The sequence below is a fragment of the Megascapheus bottae genome, chromosome 5 (genome assembly GCF_031878675.1).
Source record: "Megascapheus bottae isolate mThoBot1 chromosome 5, mThoBot2.hap1, whole genome shotgun sequence".
Taxonomy (NCBI): Eukaryota; Metazoa; Chordata; class Mammalia; order Rodentia; family Geomyidae; genus Megascapheus; species Megascapheus bottae.
In genome coordinates, this window is record NC_143513.1 from 68,388,060 (window position 1) to 68,411,927 (window position 23,868).

General features: G+C 41.1%; 1 protein-coding gene across 1 annotated transcript in view; it reads right to left on the reverse strand.

The window, feature by feature from the left end:
* Positions 1 to 249: 249 nt before the first annotated feature.
* Positions 250 to 23,868, reverse strand: part of Ube2h (ubiquitin conjugating enzyme E2 H) — a 76,179-nt gene continuing 52,560 nt past the window's right edge. Inside the window, exons 4-7 of the mRNA XM_090333288.1 lie at positions 18,891 to 18,930; positions 16,619 to 16,671; positions 7,560 to 7,688; positions 250 to 2,396 (exon numbers count right to left, since the gene is read on the reverse strand). Coding sequence (XP_090189414.1) covers positions 2,272 to 2,396; positions 7,560 to 7,688; positions 16,619 to 16,671; positions 18,891 to 18,930 — 347 coding nt within the window. The 3' untranslated portion in view covers positions 250 to 2,271. The remainder of the gene's footprint in view (positions 2,397 to 7,559; positions 7,689 to 16,618; positions 16,672 to 18,890; positions 18,931 to 23,868) is intronic.

Consider the following 23,868-nt stretch of genomic DNA (forward strand, 5'->3'; position numbering starts at 1 on the left):
TGCCTCTCTGTGCTCAAGACTAATGCTCTACTACTTGAGCCACAGCACCACTTCTGGCCTTATCTGTTTATGTGGTACTGAGGAATTGAGCCTGGGGTTTCATGGATGCTAGGCAAGCATCCTACCACTAAGCCACCTTCCCAGCTTGGTTTTGTATTTTTGGACAATATCAAGTGCAATTATCTGGAATTTGTATTTGTGTGTGTGTGTGTTTTGAAAGGTAATTAGAACACTATTGTGTATACAATATTGAAAAAATACATTTTTTTATTGTTTGAAGTCAAATCACCACCCAGCACTTCACGCCTACCTAGTAGCACCTACAGTGAAGGTTACAGCACAGGCAAGCTGCTAAAGCATCAGGGAAGCAAGTGACAGTGCTGCCAGAGACCCTCCCGCCCCCAAAGCAATGAGAAGACAGTGCCATAGGTAAAAGTACACCATTACATGTTCAACAGTTAATACTACCCCTCAACAAGCCACCAGTGCTCCAGAGAACTCAGCACGGTTACTAACCACAGCCCTACAGAACTTCACGTTTTCAACAACCTTTTGCTTCATGCCCGTAATTAACATCAAATAAGCAAATTGTTTGTCTTTTTATTTAGGAAAATAATCATGCTAAAAGCAAGTTGTACTCTATATAGATTTTCAAAGAAAAGATTGATTGTGCTTTTGGAAATTAAAAAAAAAAATAAGGGTATCTTCCAACCTCATTGACTTAAACCTTGTGGAATATAGTACTTCTAAACTAAAAACACACATCAAAAAGAAAAGTTATCCCAGAAGGACACCCAGAAGTTGTCTTTCGCAGGTTTTAGGATCGGCTAATTATGCTATTGTCCCACTGGTTGTGGCAAAAATAGAGCTCTGCCTAACTGTCTCCAGTTTCCTCCAGATTCTGCAGACAACACTCAGACAACCTGGGCACAGGTTAGCTGAGCACTGCCTGAACCAGCAGCAGGCATGAAAACTTTCTCACTTGCTCTATGTGTACACAGGAGACAACTATCCCCGCCCTCCCCTCCCCAATCTCTGTCTCCTGTCTCCAATCCCTTCTTCCCAAACTCAGAAGCTGGTTTTTCCCTAGATGGAGCCACATTGAGTACAAGATGTCTATTTGTTTCAATTATTACTCTGTAAATGTCAAATGTGTTGGGTGTGAAATACTGTTCTCCCTTCTACAAGCAGATGATGACCAGGTTACCCCAGGAACAGCAGCCAGTGGGGAGATAAAACCCAGACATGGAGGAGAGTGCCCAGGCCTGATGATCACTAGGCAGGCGGTCTTCGGCACCGAATGGTCCACGGAGAGGCTTGACCACAGAGGAGACTGTCTCTTGGTAGGGCAAGATTAAATTCATAACCTAAGCACAATTCACACAAATTAAAAAAGAAACAACAAAACAAAACAAGAAACTCCCTCCAGTTTAAAGCTTTTGTCCTGGGTAGTGGTCTCCAATTGGCCCGGATCAGGATGAGTTTCGTTTCTTCCCGTCACTTTTCTCCTCCTGTTCTATCCTCTCAAAAATGGTCTGGATGGCAAGCTGTACCCCAAGAAAAAGAATCAGGATCAGAGAACAATTCTCAAAAGTTCTCCAAAGCAAAAACACTGTGGCAAAAACACTGTAGCTGCAGGTCTAGTAGCAAGAAGGGCAGGAATCTACACATAAAAATGTACTCAAAACCCAAGTCAAAAAATATGTTAAAGTTTCATTTTTCCAATTAGCTCCCTGTTTTACACTGCTGCTCCACAGAAACGGCCCCCATCCCAGGCCTCACAGGTAGGAACAGTTGATTTACATGCTCTCAAAGCAGGCCTCTTCCTCCCCAATTTTTTCCTTTCCACTCTGAAAATGCACTATTCTATTCTTCATCTAAGAGCTGGTAGGTTTGGTTTGTTTCTTTGGAACCATCGATAAAGAAGCAATTCCTGTAAGTTTCATTCATGTATACGCATCAGAGCGCCTATTTCTTTTGACAGTTCAGCAGCACACAGACTGACTTGGCCAATGGACTTATGAATGCATGCATTCGGACCGCATATTGCTACCAAAATGGAATGTGGGAATATGCTATGCACCTCAGGTTGAGAAATGACCAAGAAATCAAGATCTAAAGGGTGATATATAATATATATATATCAATGCTATTATTCATAAAAACCTTGTTTAGTAATAAAAAAAATTGCTTTGTTTAAATATGAATATTATAGTCTGCTTCTCATGGTTAGGAAATAATAGTCTTTCTGAAAAGCAGGTGCTTTTTCTACTACAACTCCATGTCCTGGGCTTCATCTTCCGAAAAGTCAGACATAGAACTCTCTGAAGAGCTGTCACCAGTGCCCTCTTCCTGCTCCTTCAGTGCCTCCTCCGTTGCATATTTCTGGATGTATTCTGTACAGGGGGTAGGAGGAAGGAAACACAAAGAGTGAGTGGATAGACATGTGCTTCAGGAGATTAATTCCACAGTGATTTACCAGGACCTTGCATGTTTCTGAATAAACTCGTTTCCTAATATGCACAGTTTCTAACTACTGCTAATAGAGTATGAGCTAGACGGTGCCAATCCCACTAGGCATGCAAGCTGTACCCTTTGTGTGTGGACTTTCAGGGGCTGGAATCCAGAGGCTGGAAAGGCCCACGGAGTGAAAGCTGAGGAGCTGGCACAGGGGTCGTTATGCAACCCCACATTTTTTTTTTTTTTTTACCAACTCTGCACATGTGAGACTTACAGCCCCTTCAGTTCACTATAAATTTATTTTAAGCATTTACAATAACATCATACCATAAAATAACCTTTAGGTCAGAAGTTGCCTCTGCCGATGAGGGAAACGCCTCAGGACCTCTTCCTGCTCAGGAGCTACTGCTGTACACCAGCTTTTGCTTTCTTGGTGCGGGGAGGGCTGGGGGCTGGCTTGGGGACTGGAACATAGCTCCACTTCCAGCTTTTTGGTGGCTAACTAAAGATAAAAGTCTCATGGCATTTCCTGCCCAGGCTGGCTTTGAACAGTGATCCTCTCATCTACACCTGAGTAGCTATGTTTATAGGTGTGAACCACCAATGCCTAGTGCCTGGCTTTGACACTTCCAGCTTTCTTCAGTATATGCAAGGAAACAAATTTATGAAGTGCTTACTCAGGAGTTGTGAACAAAGTCACTGGTGAGGAGACAGAGGCACAAAGAGCTGAGAGAGACAAGGGGGGGAGGAGAGGGAAAGGGAGAAAGGGAGGGGGAGGAAAGGAAGAGGAAGGTGGGAGAGGGAGGAAGAAAGGAAAAAGGGAAGGGGGAAGAGAGAGGGAGTGGGAGAAGCACAGGGAGGGAGGGAGAGAGGGGGAGAGGGAGGAAGGAGGGAGGGAGAGAGAGAGGAAGAGAGGGAAGGAGGAGGGAGGGAGAGAGAGGAAGAGAGGGAGGAAGAGGGAGAAGGAGAGGGAAGAATGGAGAGGGAGAGAGAGGGAGGGAGGGAAAGAGGGGGAGAGAGAGAGAGAGAGAGAGAGAGAGAGAGAGAGAGAGAGAGAGAGAGAGAGAGAGGGAGAGAGAGGGAGAGAGAGGGAGAGAGGGAAGGAGGGAGGGAGAGAGAGAGAGGGGGAGAGAGAGGGAGGGAAGGGGAGGAAGGGAGAGAGAGAGAGAGAGAGAGAGAGAGGGGGGGGGGAGAGGGAGAGGGGAGGGAGAGAGAGAGAGAGGGGGAGAGGGAGAGGGAGAGGGGAGGGAGAGAGAGACTAGGGCTGGGAACTGTGGAAGGATTCAGCAGAGGGGCCAAAGAGGCAGGGCAGCCACTGCTAGCTTCAGTGTGCACAGGCTATTCCAAAGGAAAGGCTTAGCCTCATCCAATTCTAAGACATAAAAACAAGATTAAGAGAGGCCTATACCTGTCGTCTTTCTTGAAAAGTATCTAAAGCAAGTAATGTTATATAGGTAGGTGGTGAACACATGGGATTAAGTTGTTCTATATTTTTCTGGAGGTTTGAAACTTTCTATATCTAATAAAATGAATACATTTGGGTCCTTTAAACCCACCCAAACCTCAGCATCAGAGGCTGATGCCATACTTAATCAAATATTTGAGAGCAATAAACCAACATCTATAGACAACTGGAAGGTACCACGTGTACAGGCTGCCAATATTAAGCTGCTTTCAAATCTATAACTCTGCAAAAAAAGCTGGGCTGAAGACTAGAGGTGCTGTTCCAGGTAGGGCATCAGTCCAGCAAATGCAAAGCCCTGAGTTTAAATCTCAGTACCACAAAAACGACAAGAAAATCAACTTATTAACTCTGGAACTTGGAGGTGTGGCTTAAGTGGTAGAGTGCCAGTCTTGAGTGAAAGAGCCAGAAGCCATGCAAGAGGGCAAGACCCTGAGTTCAAGGCCCAATACTGACATACACACAAAAAATACTGATTTAGCTGGGTGTCAATGTCACATGTTTATAATACTAGCTACTCAGGAGGCTGAGATCTGAGGATCATGGTTTGGAGCCAGCCTTGGTAGGAAAGTCTGTGAGACTTGTCTGTAATTAACCACCAAAAAGCTGTAAGTATGGGCTAGGAGTTTGGCCTAGTGGTAGAGTGCTTGCCTAGCATGCATGAAGACCCGGGGTTTAATCCCTCAGCATCACATATATAGAAAATGCCAGAAGCAGTGCTGTGGCTCAAGTGGCAGAGTGCTAGCTTTGTGAAAGCTCAAGGACAGTGTTCAGGCCCTGAGTTCAAGCCCCAGGACTGGCCAAAAATAAAAAACATTGGAATGACAAGATTTAGAAAGCTAGAGGGGAAACACCAAAGCTTCAGAGAGGTCCAGGAAAATGTAGCTTGAAGAGTTCATAAATCAGGAAGAAATGAGGTCACAGATTCAGCAGAGAAGTAATGACTGTAGAGTTTAGGCAAAGAGGCAGAAACTTGAAAATGACACAAATAGTCTGTTTCCTAACAGCCAACAGAAGCAGATAAAGGAAGCTCTGGAAATGGGGTAGGGAAATCAAAAAGTGCAGATTGGAGAGGGGAGTAAGTCTGAGAAAGAATCAGGAGGGGACAAAAATGAAAGGGTTACATAAAGGCACAGAAGGAAGCCAGGCTGAGCTCAGGTCTGATGGTCATCATTCTCTTAGACTATTAGGGAAGACAAAAATGACCATCCATACTAGTATTTCCTGGAGCTATAGCCTAGTGGTAGAGTGCATGCCTAACTGCACAAAGTCCTGGGTTCAAATCCTTGGTACCACATACACAGAAAAAGCCAGGAGTGACGCCATGGCTCAACTAGTAGAGTGCTAGCCTTGAGAAAGGTCAAGGACAGTACCCATGCCCTGAGTTCGGCCTTGGGACTGGCAAAAAAAAAAAAAAAAATTACGCGACAGAATACTAGTATTTCAGAAAGCTAGAGCTCCTTCAATTAGAGCTAGTCACATAAGATTAACGTAGACAGGGCTCTTTGTAGCAGAACTAGAGCAGATATACATTAAAATAGAGCTTGTGTTAATTGCTGAGGCATACATACTGAGCATAAAAACTATAGAAACGCATTCTATTGAGATATCTGTGGCTTGCAGGCACTGTTAAGTAATTCCTATGTCAAACTTTTTTTTTTTTTTTTTTTTGCCAGTCCTGGGCCTTGAACTCAGGGCTTGACCACTGTCCTTGGGCTTTTTCAAGGCTAGAGCTAGAGCTCTACCACTTGAGCCTCAGCACCATTTCTGGCTTTTTCTATGTATATGTGGTACCGAGGAATCGAACCCAGGTCTTGGTGCATGCCAGGCAAGCACTCTACCACTAAGCCAAACTCCCGGCCCCTATGTCAAACTTTTAACATAATTTTGTAATGTAATTTTATCTGGTTGAAATGGACTGCCTGTTTCTTAGAATGTATATTGGTCTATGAAGTGATTATGTCACATAAATTAAATATTTACAAAACACTTTGAGACCTAAGTAAATTAACTATACATTTCTACTTCATCTAAACAAAAGTACCAAACAATATCCTATAGAGACCGGGAGGAAATAAGAAACAGAAGGAAAATTATTATTCAGTAAGTAATTCTCAATGCTCTTGTACATCTTGTACTTGCATAGTTAGGAGTGAAGACTTAGGTATTAAAGTGCTCATAAGTACTCCTATTGCCATTTCTTGCAAATAAACTGAGCGGCAACATATTCTGAGGAAGCTAGTGTTGTAGATTCTATGTCTAATACTTAAGTATATTTTCAATGACTTTGAATCCTTTTTCTTTTTGGTAGAACTGCTTTCTGTATATAGACTTGTCATAATGAAGGGTCTCATATGTACACCTAGGGCTGAAGGCTTGAACTCTGGTTCTGGATGTTGTCCCTAAGCTCTTCAACTCAAGGCTAGCAAGTACTCTACCATTTTGAGTCACAGTGCCATTCCCAGTTTTCTGGAGGTTAATTGGAGATAAGAGTCTCACAGTGATTCCTGCCCTGGCTGGCTTTGAACTGTGAACCTCAGATCTTAGCCTTCTGATTAGCTAAGATTTCAGACATGAACCACCACACCAGTCCTGGGCCTTGAACCCAGGGCCAGAGCACTGTCCTTGGGCTTTCTCAAGGTTAGAGCTCTACCACTTGAGCCACAGCACCACTTCCAGCCTTTTCTATGTATGTGATACAGGAATTGAACCTGGGTGTTCATGCATACTAGGCAAGCACTCTACCACTAGGCTAAACTCCTGGCCATTATTATTTTCTTCTTTTCTTTTCTTTTTTGGAGGGGGGGGGGTGTCATGGGACTTGAATCTAGCCTGTGGGCTGTCCCTGAGTTCTTCAGCTCAAGGCTACTGCCCTAACCCTTGGGCCAAGTCCCACTTCCCATTTTCTAGAGGCTAATTGGAGATAAGAGTCTCAGGTCCTTTTGTGCCTGGGCTGGCTTTGAACCTTGATCCTCAGATGTCAGCCTCCTGAGAAGCTAGGATTATAGGTGTGAGCCACCAGTCCCAGCCTCCTTGAACGCTTATGCTTAAGGCTTAGAGCCACATATATTATTATTATTATTGTTTTGCCAGTCCCTGGCCTTGAACTCAGGACCTGAGCACTGTCCTTGGGCTTTCTCAAGGCTAGAACTCTACCACTTGAGCCACAGCACCACTTCCAACTCCCAGCCCTCCACTTAAAGTTTTTCTGAGAGCTAAGAGTCTCACTAGTTGAGTTCGAATCGCAATCCTCAGATTTCAGCCTTGGGAGTCGTTAAGATTACAGGTGTGAAAGGTGTTAATGTATTTCAAGGCTAGCCCAGACAAAAATTCATTGAGACCCTCATCTCAAGTAATAGAAAGCTGGGTTTGGTAGTGTGGGCTTGTCATTCCCACTACTTGGGAAGCATTAGTAAAAGATCATGGTCCAGGCTAGCTGGGGCAAAAAGTGAGACCCTATCAAAAAGTCCCTAAAGCAAAATAGAGGTGTGGCCTAGCAGTAGAGCACCTGCCTGACAAGCTTGAGAAATTTATATCCCAGTACTCTTCACCCCCTAAAAAAAAAAAGGAAAAAAGGTTTTAAATGATAGACTTAAGTTCTTCTGACCCCTTTTTATGTGCCTTTGTGCCTTTTTACCTTTAATTTTCTGCTTGTATTCTTCTGGTCGGTGGAGGTACATGGCTGCAGCATCACCATTGAGAGGGTCTATGGGGTTAGGATAGGCCAACAACTGGGGCAGGAAGGACTCAAATATATTGGTAAGATCTGGAAAAAACAAACAAACATTTAATGCTGGGAAACATGCAGGTTCACATAAATTCACTTGAATTCAGCATTCAACTCTGCCTTCTTAGATACCTTCTACCTACCTTTTTAGATACTTAACGACACAGGAATGGTTTTCCATAACAGTATGCTATGCTTCACTACACATGACTTATATTACACATTAACTTTCAATACAACTAGATTCCTAAAATGTATCTTTCATTTGAAGAACCAGATTAAGATAGTCCCTTTGAAGGACAGTTTTCCCACTTCTCTTATTTTTGTTACTGCATTGCTAGGAATTAAATCCAGGGCCTTAGTCAAGGTACTCTAAAGTACTTTTTACATACATTTACATTTTATTGTAATATATGGGATGGGTAACCATTACTGTCTCCAGCTCTATTTTTGATCCTAGGGCTTGAAATTAGGGCCTAGGAGCTGTCTGAGCTTTCTTGTGTTCAAGGCTAGTGCCCTACCACCTAAGCCAATGCTTTACTTTTTCAGCTTTTTAATGATTAATTGGAGACAAATCTCATGGACTTTCTTACCCAAGATGACTTCAAACCATGATCTACAGGTCTCAGCCTTATAAGTAGTTAGGATTACAAGCATGAGCCACCAGTGCCTGGCAAACTATCTCCATTTTATATGTAAAGAAACTGAAGGGGCTGGGAGTTTAGCCTAGTGGTAGAGTGCTTGCCTAACATGCATGAAGACTCAGGTTCAATTCCTTGGTACCACATACATAGAAAGCCCAAGGACAGTGCTCAGGCCTGAGTTCAAGCCCCAGGACTGGCAAAAAAAAAAAATTAAAAAAAGGGGGAAAGAAAAAAAGAAACAGAGATTCAAGTAATTTGACAAAGAAGTTCGATTTCAAACCTGGCATCTTCATTATGTTGTCTCTGTTAATGGATAAAACAAACTCTCAACTTCCATGATGGGGCAAGTAACCCATACATGCAGCATAATTTTACAGCCTTATGGTCAGGGAAACCAAAGTATGATCTAGGACATGCCTTCCCCTTCCCGAAGTTGCCCTCTCTCACAAGCTCAAGGCCAGCAGGATGAGCTTTATGTGGAGGTTGTCTAGGCATCTATAGCACATTACAGAGGTGGTGTGATAATTAAATGACAACACCAGAAGTATGCTGTTCATACATGCTTGCTCACAGAGGATTTGGGGTGTTGCTCAAAAGGATTAGCTACTGAATACTCCTACTAAATAAACAACAGAAACCTTTAAAAAAGTATAGTGGGTTGGGAATGTGGCCTAGTGGTAGAGTGCTTGCCTAGCATGCATGAAACCCTGGGTTCAATTCCTCAGTACCACATAAACAGAGAAAGCCAGATGTAACACTGTGCCTCAAGTGGTAGAATGCTAACCTTGGGAATAAAAGCTCAAGGGCAGTGCTCATGCCCGAATTCAATCCTCAGGACTGGTGAAACAAAACAAAACAAAACATGCTCATGATTATCTTCCTAGCAGATAAAACTATATTAAAACAAAGAAACAAGCTGGTCACCAGTGGCTCACACCTATAACCCTAGTTAGTCAGGAGGCTGAGATCTGAGGATCACAGTTCAAAAGTCAGCCTGGGCATGAAAGTCCACAAGACTCATCTCCAAATAACCACCAGAAAACTGGAAGTGGCATTGTGGTTCAAATAGTAGAGTGCTAGCTTTGAGCTGAAGAGCTCAAGGACAACGTCCAGGCCCAGAGTTCAAGGCCCACGACATACATGCATACATGTATGCACACATACATACACACATACACATACACACATAGGGCCAGGGGCATGGCCTAGTGGTAGAGTGTTTGCCTAGCATGCACGAAGACCTGGCTTCAATTCCTCAGTACCACATACATAGAAAAAGCCATAAGTGGTGCAGTGGCTCCAGCGGTAGAGCTCCAGCCTTCAGAAAGCCCAAGGATGGTGTGCTCAGGCCCTGAGTTCAAGCCCCAGGACTGGCAAAAAAAACAAAACAAAACAAACACCATAGTTTTTGTTCTCTTTTAGTAATGTTCAGAGGTGCTTTGAAGAAACAGATAATATGTTCCATAAGCATGTTCTATAATATGTTCTTCTTGTGTTCCAGGAAGAGATTTTATATCCCTTCTAATAAGTTTTCCTCAAGCTACCAACAAGTAGCTTTCCTTATGTTTGTTCTAAACAAATAAAACCTCAACTATTAGTTCTTTCTGTTTCTATGTTTTGCTGCATTAACACACCTTTGATCTAGTTCTATGGATGTGCTGAGTCACCTCTATAAAACAGAAGAGGAAAAGTCCAGAGTGGTTTTGGGTGGAGGATAGCTGCTATAGGCCAGGAAGTTCTGGCTCTGGCTCTTTATATCAGTGAGGCATTCCTCAAAATCACCAGCATAGTACTAAGCCAGAGTCCCATCAAAAGGAGCTGCTCTCATACACATATCTAGAAACCTTTCCAGGTGAAGACCTGAGGCTGTGGAAAAAACTCAAGGATACAGCCATGAGCATGTACATGGCCTAAAATATTCAATCTCTAGGCCCATAGTAAGAAAGAGGGAGGGAGGGAGGGAAGAAAAGATAGGAAAAGTGGGAAAGAGGAAGGGAGGGGGTTGAGAAGGTACAAAGGTAGGTAGGTAGGTAGATAAGTAGGAAGGAAAGAAGGAAGGGAGGGAAAGAGGAAGGGAGGGAGAAAAAAAAGAAAATAGGAAGGGAAGTCGATACTGCAGAAGCTCTACATACTTGAGTTTCTTTCCTTGACTATTTCATATCCCTCCCTCCCTCCCTCTCCCTCTCCCTCTCCCTCTCCCTCTTTGCCAGACCTGGAGTTTGAACTCAGGGCCAAACTTCTGCTCCTTTTTAAGAACAAAATATCAATTTATTTCAAGAAACATCAGCCCCTTGCAGAGTAGGACTGTAAACAGTATTGTATTAGTATTGTAACAGCTCTGGAAAAAAAAGTCAGCTATGGAGGGGCTAACATTGTTCACAAGGGAATGTACTCCTTTCCTGTAACCCCTCTGGCACATCACCTTTACAATAAAACAAAAACCGTGCACACATTCATTCTGGGAAAAAGTTTTGTAATTTTAAAGGACTACGTGTATGCTAACTAACAAATTTTTATGGTTTTTTTGTTTGTTTGTTTTTGGGTTTTTTTTGCCAGTGCTAGTACTCTACTACTTGAGCCACAGTATCACTTGCAGCCTTTTTTTTTTTTTTTTTTTTTTTTGGTCATTTGTGGGACTTGAACTCTGGGTTTAGGTGCTGTCTCCCAGTTCTTCAGCTCAAGGCTACCGCTCTACCACTTGAGCCACAGTGCCATTTCCAGTTTTCTGGTAGTTAACTGGAAATAAGTCTCAGGGACTTTCTTGCTTTGAACTGCAATTCTCAGATCTCAGCCTCCTGAGTAGCTAGGATTACAGATGTGAGCCACAGCACTGGGCTATAATTGGTTCATTATATTTCTAATTTTATCAGACTTGACCTGTCTCAAATTACTTTTCTGAAAACCCATTCTCTTCTTCTAATAAAAGGGGTAGGCTGACTTTAACATTCTGGTCTCATGGGCTATAAACCTCGGGAAGGAATCTGGTTGGGCTTCCTTTCCATACTCCATATACTTCAGACAGCTCCCAAAGTCTAACTGCCCTAACAAAATGTATCCAACTTTGTGTGGTGGGGCTCAAGTACTCAGAAGATATAGACTCTATTCAAATGAGCAAAACCTTTTTAACTAACAGCCAACATATCTGTGGTCCCACCAGTGAGTGAGGGATAGGTAGGAAGACTAGGGTCTAAGACCAGCACCAGGCAAAAAGCACAAACAATGAAAACAAAAACAAAAGTTTCTAGCTCCTGTTCTACTTCCCCTGGCATGACTCTGTAAAGCTGGATGTCATTTCAGTGCTGAATCAGGACAACTACTTCCTGAATGATCTCCAAGACTCTAAACGTCTGTAACCAGAGAAAGCTTCCTTAAAACAAATGATCACCCTGGCGATTTCTCATAAAGAGCAAGCTTCTCTTGCCTTTCCTTCAAATTCTCCTATTCTTGCTACTAAGCAAACTTGCATTCATTTCAGTCTCTCTTTCCCTCTAGTGGGACAGTCATTACACTTTTTGCTTTATAATTCAATAAGAAGTAGGGCTGAAAGAAGAGAAAGGAAATCCTATTCTCAACTAGAGGGGGAAAAGGTGAAGAAAAAAAAAATCATAGGACATCAATTCTCATGTGACTTAGATGAAACTCTTCCTTGGGTTTTTGGTCATTATAGTTGAAACTAATGCCCAAGTAAGTTGCAATCATCTGGGAATTTCAGCTGTGTATTTCATGTCCTTGACTATATGGGAAAACCAGCCCCTGGTCTTACCTTACCAAGGTGTTTTTTTAGAGGTCATTCTAGTTTAAACTTAGTAAGATCTTGCTTACCAGAAAAGACTGCAAGCTAGAACATGGTAATAGGATTGTTATTAACCTTCCTGAAATGAAGGCAGTTAATGTGTATTTAGCTAGTCATGTATTCTTGAGATTATACTAAAACTTGTTAAAAGTTTTAATTTCTAGGCAATTACTTAGTTGTCATTAATGTCAGAAAAGAGTTAACAAGGGATAACCTCATACAATTATGAGCCAAGTCTCTACATGCAGGGCAGAATTTATATATTACAATAAAAAAAAAATTAGGGTGCATGTCCACTTAATCAAGAATGAAGCTTTTAGCCTAGCGGCACAGGGCTTGCCTAGCATGTACAAAGTCTTCCATACCACAACCAGAAAAAGCCAGAAGTGGTGCTGTGCTCAAAGTGGTAGAATGCTAGCCTTGAGCAGAAAGTGTCCAAGCACAGTGCCCAGGCCCTGAGTCCAGGCCCCAGGACTGGCAAAAAAAAAAAAAAAGAATGAGGCTTGGTCCCAAGCCATAACAGAACTTGCTGTGGTAGTTTTTTGTAGCCATCCTCTGGCTGGCTGATGTTCCTCAACCTACAATATGGATCATTCCATAGTTCTAATGGTGACTGCCAGTACTCAAAATGAATCTTTACTCAACTGTAATCCAATAAAATCCATTCTCTGTGATAAACATTTAAAATTCAGAGACACATACTAATACCACTTCAGAAGATTTCCAAGATGAAAGAGAGCCATTATGGAGTCAACTAAGTAATATAAATGCCAGCAAATCAAAAATTCAGTTTGTGTGTGTTTGGTGGTGATATGGTGATACTGGGGTTGGAACTCAAGGCCTTATACTCTTGGCTTAGGTTCAGCTTGCTTGCTCACAGTTGACATTCTACCACCTGAGCCAGGCCTCAAGTAGTCTATATATATATGACAGATGACATTACACCTACAAATTAAGCTCTATTCTACCTATTAACTCACTATATCCAGGTGCTTCAGATGTGGGGTTATGCCTTGATTCCAATATAGATGGATCACTATTCAGTTTTTGAGACAGTTCAGATATAGTTGTTGGCCAATCTCTATACTTGTCAGTATAGCTACAACACCTGGAAATAGCACACACTAGTGTAACATAAAGCATTAAAGATACAACTACCTTCAGCCAAACCAATTTAGAAAGATTCATAGGATACTTGGCTGAAAAGGACATAGCAAACAAGCGTATATTTCATTTTTTTTTTCTAAATGCCTGATAAAATTAGCCTTGTCTTGCAGAATCTCCAAGCTCCTTCTGTCAGATTCAATGTCACTTGTGTTTTACTAAAGCCCAGCTGACTCCAGAGAAAGTGGAATCTCAAATGTTGATTTTTCTCTTTACTACAGTAACAGGGCTGTCTAATCTACTGGTTACCAACCCTAAGTGTAAGAATTGTAATCTGTCCAATTTTATATGAGAAGTCTTCCACTTCACTTGTCTAGTTAATTAGTAATGTGCATAATGTACCAGTTCAGGAGCAATAGAATGAAGGTTGGAGAAATGAGGGTGAGTGTACATTACGGCTATATGGCAGTGAAGTGCTCGGCTCCAGCTACACCTGAACTACATCTTCATTTCCAGATTTTTGCTGATTAATTGTCTCATATATTTCCCTGCCTGATCTGGCTTCAAGCTGCAACCCTTAAATCTCAGCCTCCTAAGTAGCTAAGACTATACATAGGAGATATTGGCATCAGACACGGGTTTTTTTGAGGTGATAAAATGTCACAAGCGGCCAGGAGTTTGGCCTAGTAGTAGAATGCTTGCCTAGCATGCGCAAAGACCCAGGTTCGATTTCTTGGTACCACATACATAGAAAAAGCCAGGAATGGTGTTGTGGCTCAAGTGGAAGAGCTCTAGCTTTGAGAAGGCCCAAGGACAATGCCCGGAGTTCAAGCACCAGAATTGGTAAAAAAAAAAAAAATAAAAAGTCACATAACTGATATACTTAAAACTACTCAAAAATATACCATAAGTGTATGAGTTATAGGTTTTTAAATTTTATTTCACAAAAAAATTTTGTTCTTATATATGAGTTACTTGAGAATCAACAAACCTGATCTAAAAACCTTTCTGGTCAGTTTAAAATACTTAGTGAAACTAAAGTCCAATTTACGTCACTATAATTGGAACCAGCTTACAGTATGTATTTTGATATGTACATTTCTAAAATGTGAATGTAGTTTAAGAAAATACATAATTACATCAGATATTCCAGGCAGCCTGCCATAAGACATAATTTACTTTAAAAAAATCTTTTTAGCCGGGTATGATAGCTCATGCCTGTAATCCTAGCTACTCAAGAGGCTGAGATATAAGAATCTCGGTTCAAAGCCAGCCCAGGCACTAAAGTCCATGAGACATTTACCTCCAGTTCACCATCAGAAAACTGGAAGTGGTGCTGTGGCTCAAGGAGTAGGGTGGTACCTCTGAGCTGAAGAGATCAGGGACAACACCCAGGCCCAGAGTTCAAGTGCCACAACCAACAACAACAAAAATCTTTGTTTTTTCCTGATTGTAAGGCTTTAACTCGGAGCTTGGCACTATCCCTGAGCCTCTCTGTGCTCAAGGCTACCACTCTGCCATTTGAGCCACAGCGTCACTTTCAGCTTTTTCTGTGTGGTGCTGAGGAATTAAATCCAGGGTTTCATGCATCCTAGATAAGCACTACCACTAAGCCATACTTCCAGCCCCCATTTAATCAATTTCAGAGTATATGTTTTCTCTTATTGCCTTATCTTCTTACAAGTCACTGTCTCCCTAAAACAGTATTGTGATGCTGGGAATGTTTCATTCAACACATAGTTGAACCCTACAGTACACCAACCATTGTAGAATGTGTGTGTGTGCGTGTGTGTGTGTGTGTGTACACAAGGCTAAGACAAGTCATAGAGTTTACAATCCAACAAGACAAGATAAGCAATAAGCAAATAACCATGTAACAGTTTTTAAGAGGTTTTTTTTTTTTTTTTTAGGTCTGGGACTGGGACTCAACTCTTATCTGAAACTACATTCCATAGACGGGTACCCTACCACCTGAACCAAACCTTTTCTTTAAGTTTAAAACAGAAAAAATAAAAATGAGGTGGCAAAGAGGTGTCTATGAAGAAGTGATGTGTGAAGTGAAAAAAGAAGGTATTTATGCAGAGAGTAACTTTTGAATAGGAAAATTAAGGAGGAGGAGTTGGGGATGAATAAAATGTGTGCTACTGGTGATTCTCATTCACCATCCTTTGAGTCTCATTCACCAACCTAACAAAAAAAGATGACTTTCAAACTATAGATGGAACATCTTGTCTACCTCAGATTGTTAAAAGGTTTCATAACTCTTCAACCAAGGAAGTCACTCCTAGGAAAGTTCAGCTGTAAGGGATCTTTTCTCTTTGCTTATGCCCTTTTAGCAACTGCAATATGACAAGTGAAAGGTACTGCATTGTAAGTCCTAGGACTTGGTTCAGTGATAGAACGCAGAAACACAAGACCTTGAGACTAAATTCCAGTAGGGGAAACAGAGACAACCACCCTCAGGCTTTATAGACACATCAGACATTTGTCCAACAGCAAGTATAAACAATAAATACAAGGTATAAAGCAAAAGTGGGCCCTAAAAGCAAGCTATAAAATATAAGGGCAACTAGCAATCATCACCAGCAGAGGAAGCTTCATTGGGTAGAGGCAGCAGAGTAGGGATTATCGATGAATCCTAAGGATTTCCACTTATGGGTAAAAATAAAGATTTGTTGCATCCCTAAATAACTTTAAAATATTTTTAGCTTCTCAACCAGGTTACAAGTTCAAGAAGATAAGTCACTCCTTATAGTCACACAAAGTATTTTTCAGAGGTTGATCAGTTGTTGATTTATTATAAGAGATGAATTAGCAATTACAGTACGGAAGGAAGGCTAAAATACTCCTTGCTTCATAAGGAGCTTTTGATCTTTGAAAAAGATGACTTTTGAAACCTTTTATGCTATCATTCCCCTAATTCTGGAGGAGTACTCCTAAGAGTTTTTCTAAAACTAAATGAATATATAAACATAATGGGCTTTTGAATACACATAAAAATTCTTCATATGTGTTTGTGTACCTTTTGATATATGCCATAACATGGAAATTGCATACGTTTGCATTACCAAATTGAAGATTATATTTTTTTCTTTTTTTTTCTTTTTTTTGGCTCAGGGCCTGGGCTTTCTCTACACTTGAGCCACAGTGCCACTTCCGGCTTTTTCTGTGAATGTGGTACCCAGGAATCAAAGCCAGGGCTTCATGAATGCTAGGTAAGCACTCTACCACTAGTCCATACTCCCGGCCTACATTATACTTTTTCAAAAAGTCATTTTTTTCATTGATCAATTTTCTCATTCAGCCTGTCAAAATCCCTACCCAACATAAAATTCAAAAACAGCATTTTAAACCACATAAGAAAAGCCAAATAGCCTTTTCAAGACAGTGTCTCAACATCTTCAAAAAAATTCCATGGCCAAACTCACCATAGAGAGCTGTCCAAGTTTGATTAATTACATCTAGACATACAGTTCCTGACCTGAAATAGATGGAAAGAATGGCATTTTAAAAGAGAATTAGCAACTTAGTTCTAAGAATCTGGCAACTAATTTTATTCATCAAGAAAAACTATTTCAATAAACTTAAAAATTTGTTGGAAAATAAGTATAATATTTACAGGCTCTTAAATGCTTCATGTATAGATGGAGAAGGAAAAACTATACAACAAAACAAAAGCAGAAAACAGGTCATAGGAATTAAGGGGCAGAGAGACCTTGTGCTACCCAGAGTATAAGTTTAATATGAGCATACCTTGAATGTAATGAACAGATATATCTAAAGCAATGGAAGATCTGTAAAAATACTCTATATTCCTTACTTTTACTTATCTTTGCCAGTCCAGGGGCTTGAATTCAGGGCCTGGGCTCTGTCCCTGACCTTCTCTGTCAAATCTGTTTATGTGGTACTGAGGAACCGAACCCAGTGCTTTGTACATGCCAGGCAAGCACACTAGCACTTAACCACATTCCCAGCCTTTGCTCTATATTCTTTAAAAATGTCAACTTTAACTGGGTACCAATGTCTCCTACCTATAATCCTTCCTCAGGAAGGCTGAGATCTGAGGATCGTGATTTAAAGCCAATCTGAGCAGGAAAGTCAGTGAGACTCTTATCTTCAATCAGCCATCAAAAAAAAGCTGAAAATAGATCTGTGCCTCAACTTGTAGAGTGCTAGCCTTCAGCAAAAATAGCCCAAGGACAAGCACCTAGCCTTAGGGGTTTAAGTTCCAGGACCAGCACCAAAACAAAAAAACAAGTTAATTTTATAAGACAAAGGTTAGATGAGGAATTGTTCCAGACAAGTGTAGTTTTAAGAAAACCAGACAACTAAAAGCAACGTATGATTTTAGATTGAATCCTTTCCTAAAAGGAAAACGAAGTGGTAGATTACAGTCCTATTAAATTCTTGGATCTAACAACTTCACCGTGGCTATCTTAAAAAAGCATACTAGTTAGGGGGCCGGGAGGGAGTTTGGCCTAGTGGTTAAAGTGCTTGCCTAGCATGCACAAAGACCTGTGTTCGATTCCTTGGTACCACATACATACAAAAAAAAAAAAAGCCAGAAGTGGTGCTGAGGCTCAAGTGGTAGAGCTCTAGCCTTGAGAAAGTCCAAGGACAGTGCTCAGGCCCTGAGCTCAAGCCCAGGACTGGCAAAAAAAAAAAAAAATACTAATTAGAATGTCTAATAAATAAATATTAAGGGACACAATGTATGTATCCAAGTTCAGAAAAACTTTATGTGTAAGAATCAGGAGTGTGGCCTAATGGTAGAGTGCCTGCCTCGCATGCATGAAGCCCTGGGTTTGATTCCTTGGAACCACAGGCACCGAAAAAGCTGGAAGTGGTACTGTGGCTCAAGTGGTAGAGTGCCACCCTTGAGAAAGCTCAAGGACAGTCCCCAGTCCCTTAGTTCAAGCCCCAGGACTGGAACAAAAAGAAAAAAAACTTCACATATAAATTGTGTAAGGAACAGCAAAGTTGAATGCCATTAAAGTAAAAGCTGCAGTCCAAATTCATGTGTTCATATATTCTAAATACTTTAGATACATTTTTTAAGTATCACTAATAAAATACAATAAAAGTACATAAGATTCATTAACTAAAACAAAGCTTGTGAAGCTAATCAGTCACTCATAGTTGCCTTTTTCTCCTTTTTTTGTGAGTGAATAATTTCCACATTTATTTAACTAATGCATAGTTGCCTTTTTCTTAAGGACTAAGAAATACTTTAAGGGCTGAAAATAACAAATTTGAACCCAAAAACAATTGTGTTTAAACAATTAAGAACATTTGAAATATTTGTAATATTATAAATGTTCAGTAGATATAGAGGGAAATGAAGGACCTGGTCACAAAAACAGAAACAACAGCAGCAGCAGTAAAACAAACTCCAAACCAGAAAAACTTATAGAGTGATTGCTGAAGTATAACTTAGTAGTTCAGATTTTAGTGTCGAGCATTTACATAGTTCTATGCTCCTCTCCATAAAACCTCAAAGGAAAGGCTAGTTTTTGAAACAAGGAGCAGGAAAAAGGAGAGAAGGAGGGAAAGAGGAAGGGAGGGAGATAAAGGGAGAGGAAGGGAGGAAGGAAAGGAAGAGAGAAAAAGAAGGAAAAGGGAAAGGGGGAGAGAGAAAAAGAGGGATGAATTCTTAAGTGTAGTCGCTGCTAAAATTTAAATTTTTAAGTAGTTACTTACGCTTCATCAATGTTGGGATGGAAAATTTTATTCATAAATCCTGTAAAAAGAGATGTTAATTAGCAGCAAAAAGTATCCAGACAACAAGTTTTCGAACATGTCAGGACTGGAAATATTTCAGTTTTGGAAAAGGTGATTATATTTGTAACTCATTACTTTCAACCTTAGATCTTTGGCTACTTATATCAGATTCTTATGGAAGTGAGGGTTTTTTGTTTTTTTGCTATTTTTCTTTTCTTTTTGTCTTGTTTGTTCAGTTTATCTGTCTTTGGGAGGGTAAAATGGGGTACAGAAATGGAGAAACAAAGGGTGAAAAAATGAAACAATGGTATTCACTATTCATAGTATTTCACTATGTTGAAAATGAACTTGTGGATGGAGATGAAAAGCTTGAGAGAGCTTGAGGGAAGGGATGGCACTGTCCAAAAAGAAATGTACTGGTTACCTGATTAATGATAACCCCTCCGTATATCATCTTTGGGGCTATATTCTCCTGATGGCCCCAATTAATTAAATATTTAAGTCAATAATTAAGATGATAATATTAAATATATAATTATCAATGAAATACAATAGTTAAAGTATTTAAGAATTTTTAATAAGCAAATATTGGGAGCAATACAACTTTTTTTTTTTTTGCCAGTCCTGGGCCTGAGCACTGTCAAACACTTTTGCTCAAGGCTAGTGCTCTGCATTTTAAGCCACAGTGCCACTTCTGGCACTTTTGGTACCACATATACAGTGCTCTACCACTACCCTATGCTCCCAGCCCCAATCCCAGGCCCAATACCGTTTGTTTTGTTTTTGTGACTTGTGGAGTTTGAACTCTGGGCCTAGGCGTTGTTCCTGAGCTCTTCAGCTCAAGGCCTCTGCCCTACCCCTGGAGCCACAGCACCACTTCTGCTTTTTATTTTATTTATTTTATTTATTTCTTTGGCCAGTCCTGGGCTTGGGCTCAGGGCCTGAGCACTGTCCTTGGACTTTCTCAAGGCTAGAACTCTACCACTTAAGCCTCAGCACCACTTCCAGCTTTTTTCAATGTATGTGATACCGAGGAATCGAACCCAGGTCTTCATGCATGCTACCATGCACTCTACCACTAGGCCAAACTCCCGGCCCCCACTTCTGCTTTTTTAGTGATAAGCTGGAGATAAGAATCTCATGGACTTTAGTATCCGGGCTGGTTTTGAACTGAGATCCTCAGATTTCAGCCTCTTGAGTAGCTAGGATTACAGGCGTGAGCCACCACACCCAGCCCCTTCCAATAGTTTTATTGTTCAAGCTAAATATGTGAAGTTCTGCCCTTGAACTTCTAAAGCTGTTTCCTGGTACTGTTTGGCCATAGCATGCGTGGAACATGAATGAAATGGCTGAAATGCTGGATGAACACTTCCAAACCACAAAAAGAAAAAAAAAAAGAATCAACGTATTTCTTTAATTTTCATTTCCTCATCCAAGGAAACCAAGTTTTGACTAAAATTGAGACAACCAAGAATTAGGGAGTTAAAAATAAATTCTCTAAGGATCGCTATATTTGCCAGAGATTTAAGTTTTTTTTTTTTTTTAAATCTATTCTTAGAAAAACAAGTACCAACTTAAAAATCTTATTTAAATTCCAAGGAGAAATTTATTTTCTAGCTTAAAATCAGTTATATGTACAAAGGAGAATATTCTTAAGTAGAGACATATTAAAGCAGTCATCCTGAGCCTGACAACCTCATCACTTGCTTCCTTATTCAGGACCTGCTTGCTGTTTCCCACACTTCTCAAGTTACTTACTAAGGTGATTATCACATCTTTTTGTTCCAATCTCATCCCCATAGGTTCTCTTTCTTTCACTCAAAATATACTGGTCAGCACATGCATGGCAGGCATAATCCAGGCAATGGTGGTTCATGCCTGTTATCTTTGCTAGTCAAGGAGGCTAAGACAGGAATATCTAGGTTTGAAGTCAGTTTGGACAAGAAAGTCCAAGAGAGTCTTATCTCCAGTTAACTACCAAAAAATCTACAAGTAGAAGTGATGCTGTGGCTCAAGTGGTTGAGTACTAGTCTTGAGCAAAAGGAGCCCAGGTGCAGAGTTCAAGGCCCGGGACTGGCAAAAAGAAAAAGAAAAGCAGGATGAAGACATGTGGCTCAAGTGGTAGAACACTTGCTTGACTAATAAGCTAAGGTCCTGCATTCAAACTCCCAGTACAAAAAAAGCGCAAAACTATATATAGGGAAAGATCCATAGCATGATACCTTTACCACTTAAATAAACTAAAAGAAATAATATTTATTTTATGGGAAAAAATCATTTCATCAACACATACATATTTCATTAGAGAATGGGGTCATTCTCACAGCAAGATGAGAGAACAGAACAGATGATGGTTAAACATGATTTTGCTAGCCAGGCATGACTGGCTAGCAGTCAGGAGGCTGAGATCCAGAGGACTGAGGTTTGGAGCCATTTTGAAAAGCCTATAATACTCCATCTCCAAAATAACCAGCAAAAGGTTATTTTGCTGGGTGTGTGGTTCATGTGGTAGAGCCAAGCATGCTCAAGGCCCTCATTTCAATCTTAGGCACTGGCAAAAAAGAAAAACAAAGATTATCCACCAGGCGTGGTATTATATACTTGTTATCTCCACATTCTAGAGGCAGAGGCAGAAAGCCGATAAATACTCTGCTTAAAAAATTAAAACTATACCGGGTGCCAATGGCTTATGCCTGTAATCCTAGCTACTGAGGAGGCTGAGATCTGAGGATGGCGGTTCAAAGCCAGCCTGGGCACAAAGTCCATGAGACTCTTATCTCCAGGTATCTACTAGAACATCAGAAGTAGCTGTGTGGTTCAAGTGACAGAGCATTAGCCTTGAACTGAAGGGTTCAGGGACAGCGCTCAGCACCAAAGTTCAAGTCCCACTACCGACATAAAAGAATGAATGAATGAATGATGCCAGTCCTGGGCTTGAACTCAGAGCCCGAGTGCTTCCTTTTTTTTTTTTTTTAAAGCTAACACTACCACTTTGAGCCACAACCATTTCCAGCTCTTTGGTGGTTAACACGACATAATGTTACAGACTTTCTTACTCAGGCTGGCTTTTAACTGATCCCCAGATCTTTTTCTTTTTGGCCTGTTCTGGGGCTTGAACTCAGGGCCTGAGCACTGTCTTTGGGCTTTTCCCGTAAGGCTAGCACTCTGCCACTTGAGCCCAGCACCACTTCTGCCTTTTATAGGTACATGGAACCGAGGAATCAAACCCAGGTCTTCATGCATGGTAGGCAAGCACTCTACCAGCCCTGATCCCCAGATCTTAGTTTCCTAAGTAGCTAAGATTGTAAGTGTGAATGAGGCACCAGTGTCCAGCTAAACTATATTATTTTTAAAAAGAGACAATGGGGCCAGGAGTTTGGTCTAGTGGTAGAGTGCACGCGTGAAGACCTAGATTCGATTTCTCGGTACCACATACATAGAAAAAAGCCAGAATGGTGCTGAGGTTCAAGTGGTAGAGCTCTAGCCTTGATAAAAGGAACCCAAGGACAGTGCTCAGGTCCTGAGTCCAAGCCCAGGGCTGTTTGGCAAAAAATAAAAATAAAGAGACAATGTTTGTAATTTGCAATCTATTTTTTTACAAGTGTGTACATCAAGTAAGAAACTGGAAACAAATCTGCCCAAAGGTTAACAATGTTGAATCCTCAGTGCTAGAACATTTTCTCTATTATACTTTCCAAACCTGCAACCAGGAGTACAGCAATGTGAAATGTGCCATGTTTCAGAGACTCCCCATTATTTTTAAATCTCTTCTGACTCCTAAATTTATTCAACTCTAGGCTGGTGTTCGACCACTCTGAACCACAGCTCCATTTCTGGCTCTCTGGTGGAGTTAACTGGAGCTATGACTCATGGACTTTCCTGCCCAAGCTGGCTTTGAGCGTTGATCTCAGCCTCTTGAGAAGCTAGGATTCCAGGCATGAGCCATTGTTGCCTGGCTAAAACCAACTTTTATTTGATATATCATATCCTAATTTCTTGCTTAATATAAACACATTACAAAAAATGAGACCCTCAGTTTGTAAGGCATATAGTCCTAATAGGACTATCTAATCATAAGGAAATTTTGTTGTGTGTCAAGATCTCATTATACAGCCCAGATTTTTTTTTTCCTGTGGGTCATGGGGCTTGAACTCTGGGCCTGGGCATTGTCCCAGAGCTCTTCAGTTCAATGCTACCACCCTACCCCCTGGGCCTGGGCATTGTCCCTGAACTCAACAGGTCTAGGCTACCTCCCTACCCTAGAGCCAAGCCCCACTTCCCTAGTTTTCTAGAGGCTAGTTGGAGATAAGAGTCTTAGGTCCTTTTGTGCCTGAGCTGACTTTGAACCTTGATCCTCAGATTTCAACCTCCTGAGTAGCTAGGATTACAGGCGTGAGCCACCGGCACTGGCACCAGCACCCAGGATGGTTTTTGAACTCACAATTCTCCAGTCCTACGCTCTCAAGTGTTGAAATTATAAGCACGAGTCACCATGCCCAGCTCTGGATCCCTCCTTCTTCAATGACCAGAGGATTGAAGGCGAGGCCTCACACATGCTTGGCAAATACTATACCACCAAACTATATACCCCTTCCAGGAAACCTGATTAGTGAAAAATGAGGCTGAACACTATATTGTTTAACTCAAGAGAACGGTTCTACTACATGAGAAGTATTTTGTGTTTTGCTACTATGAAGAATTCAAAATATGTCCTTGGTGTTTAAAAATCTCACCTCTGGGGGCTGTGAGTTTGGCCTAGTGGTAGAGTGCTTGCCTAGCATGCACGAAGACGCGGGTTTGATTCCTCGGTACCACACACAAAGAAAAAAGCCAGAAATGGTGCTGAGGCTCAGGTGGTAGAGCTCTAGCCTTGAGAAAGTCCAAGGACAGTGCTCAGGCCCTGAGCTCAAACTCAGGACTGGGGGGAAAAAAAAAAAATCTCAACTCTGCTAGAAGT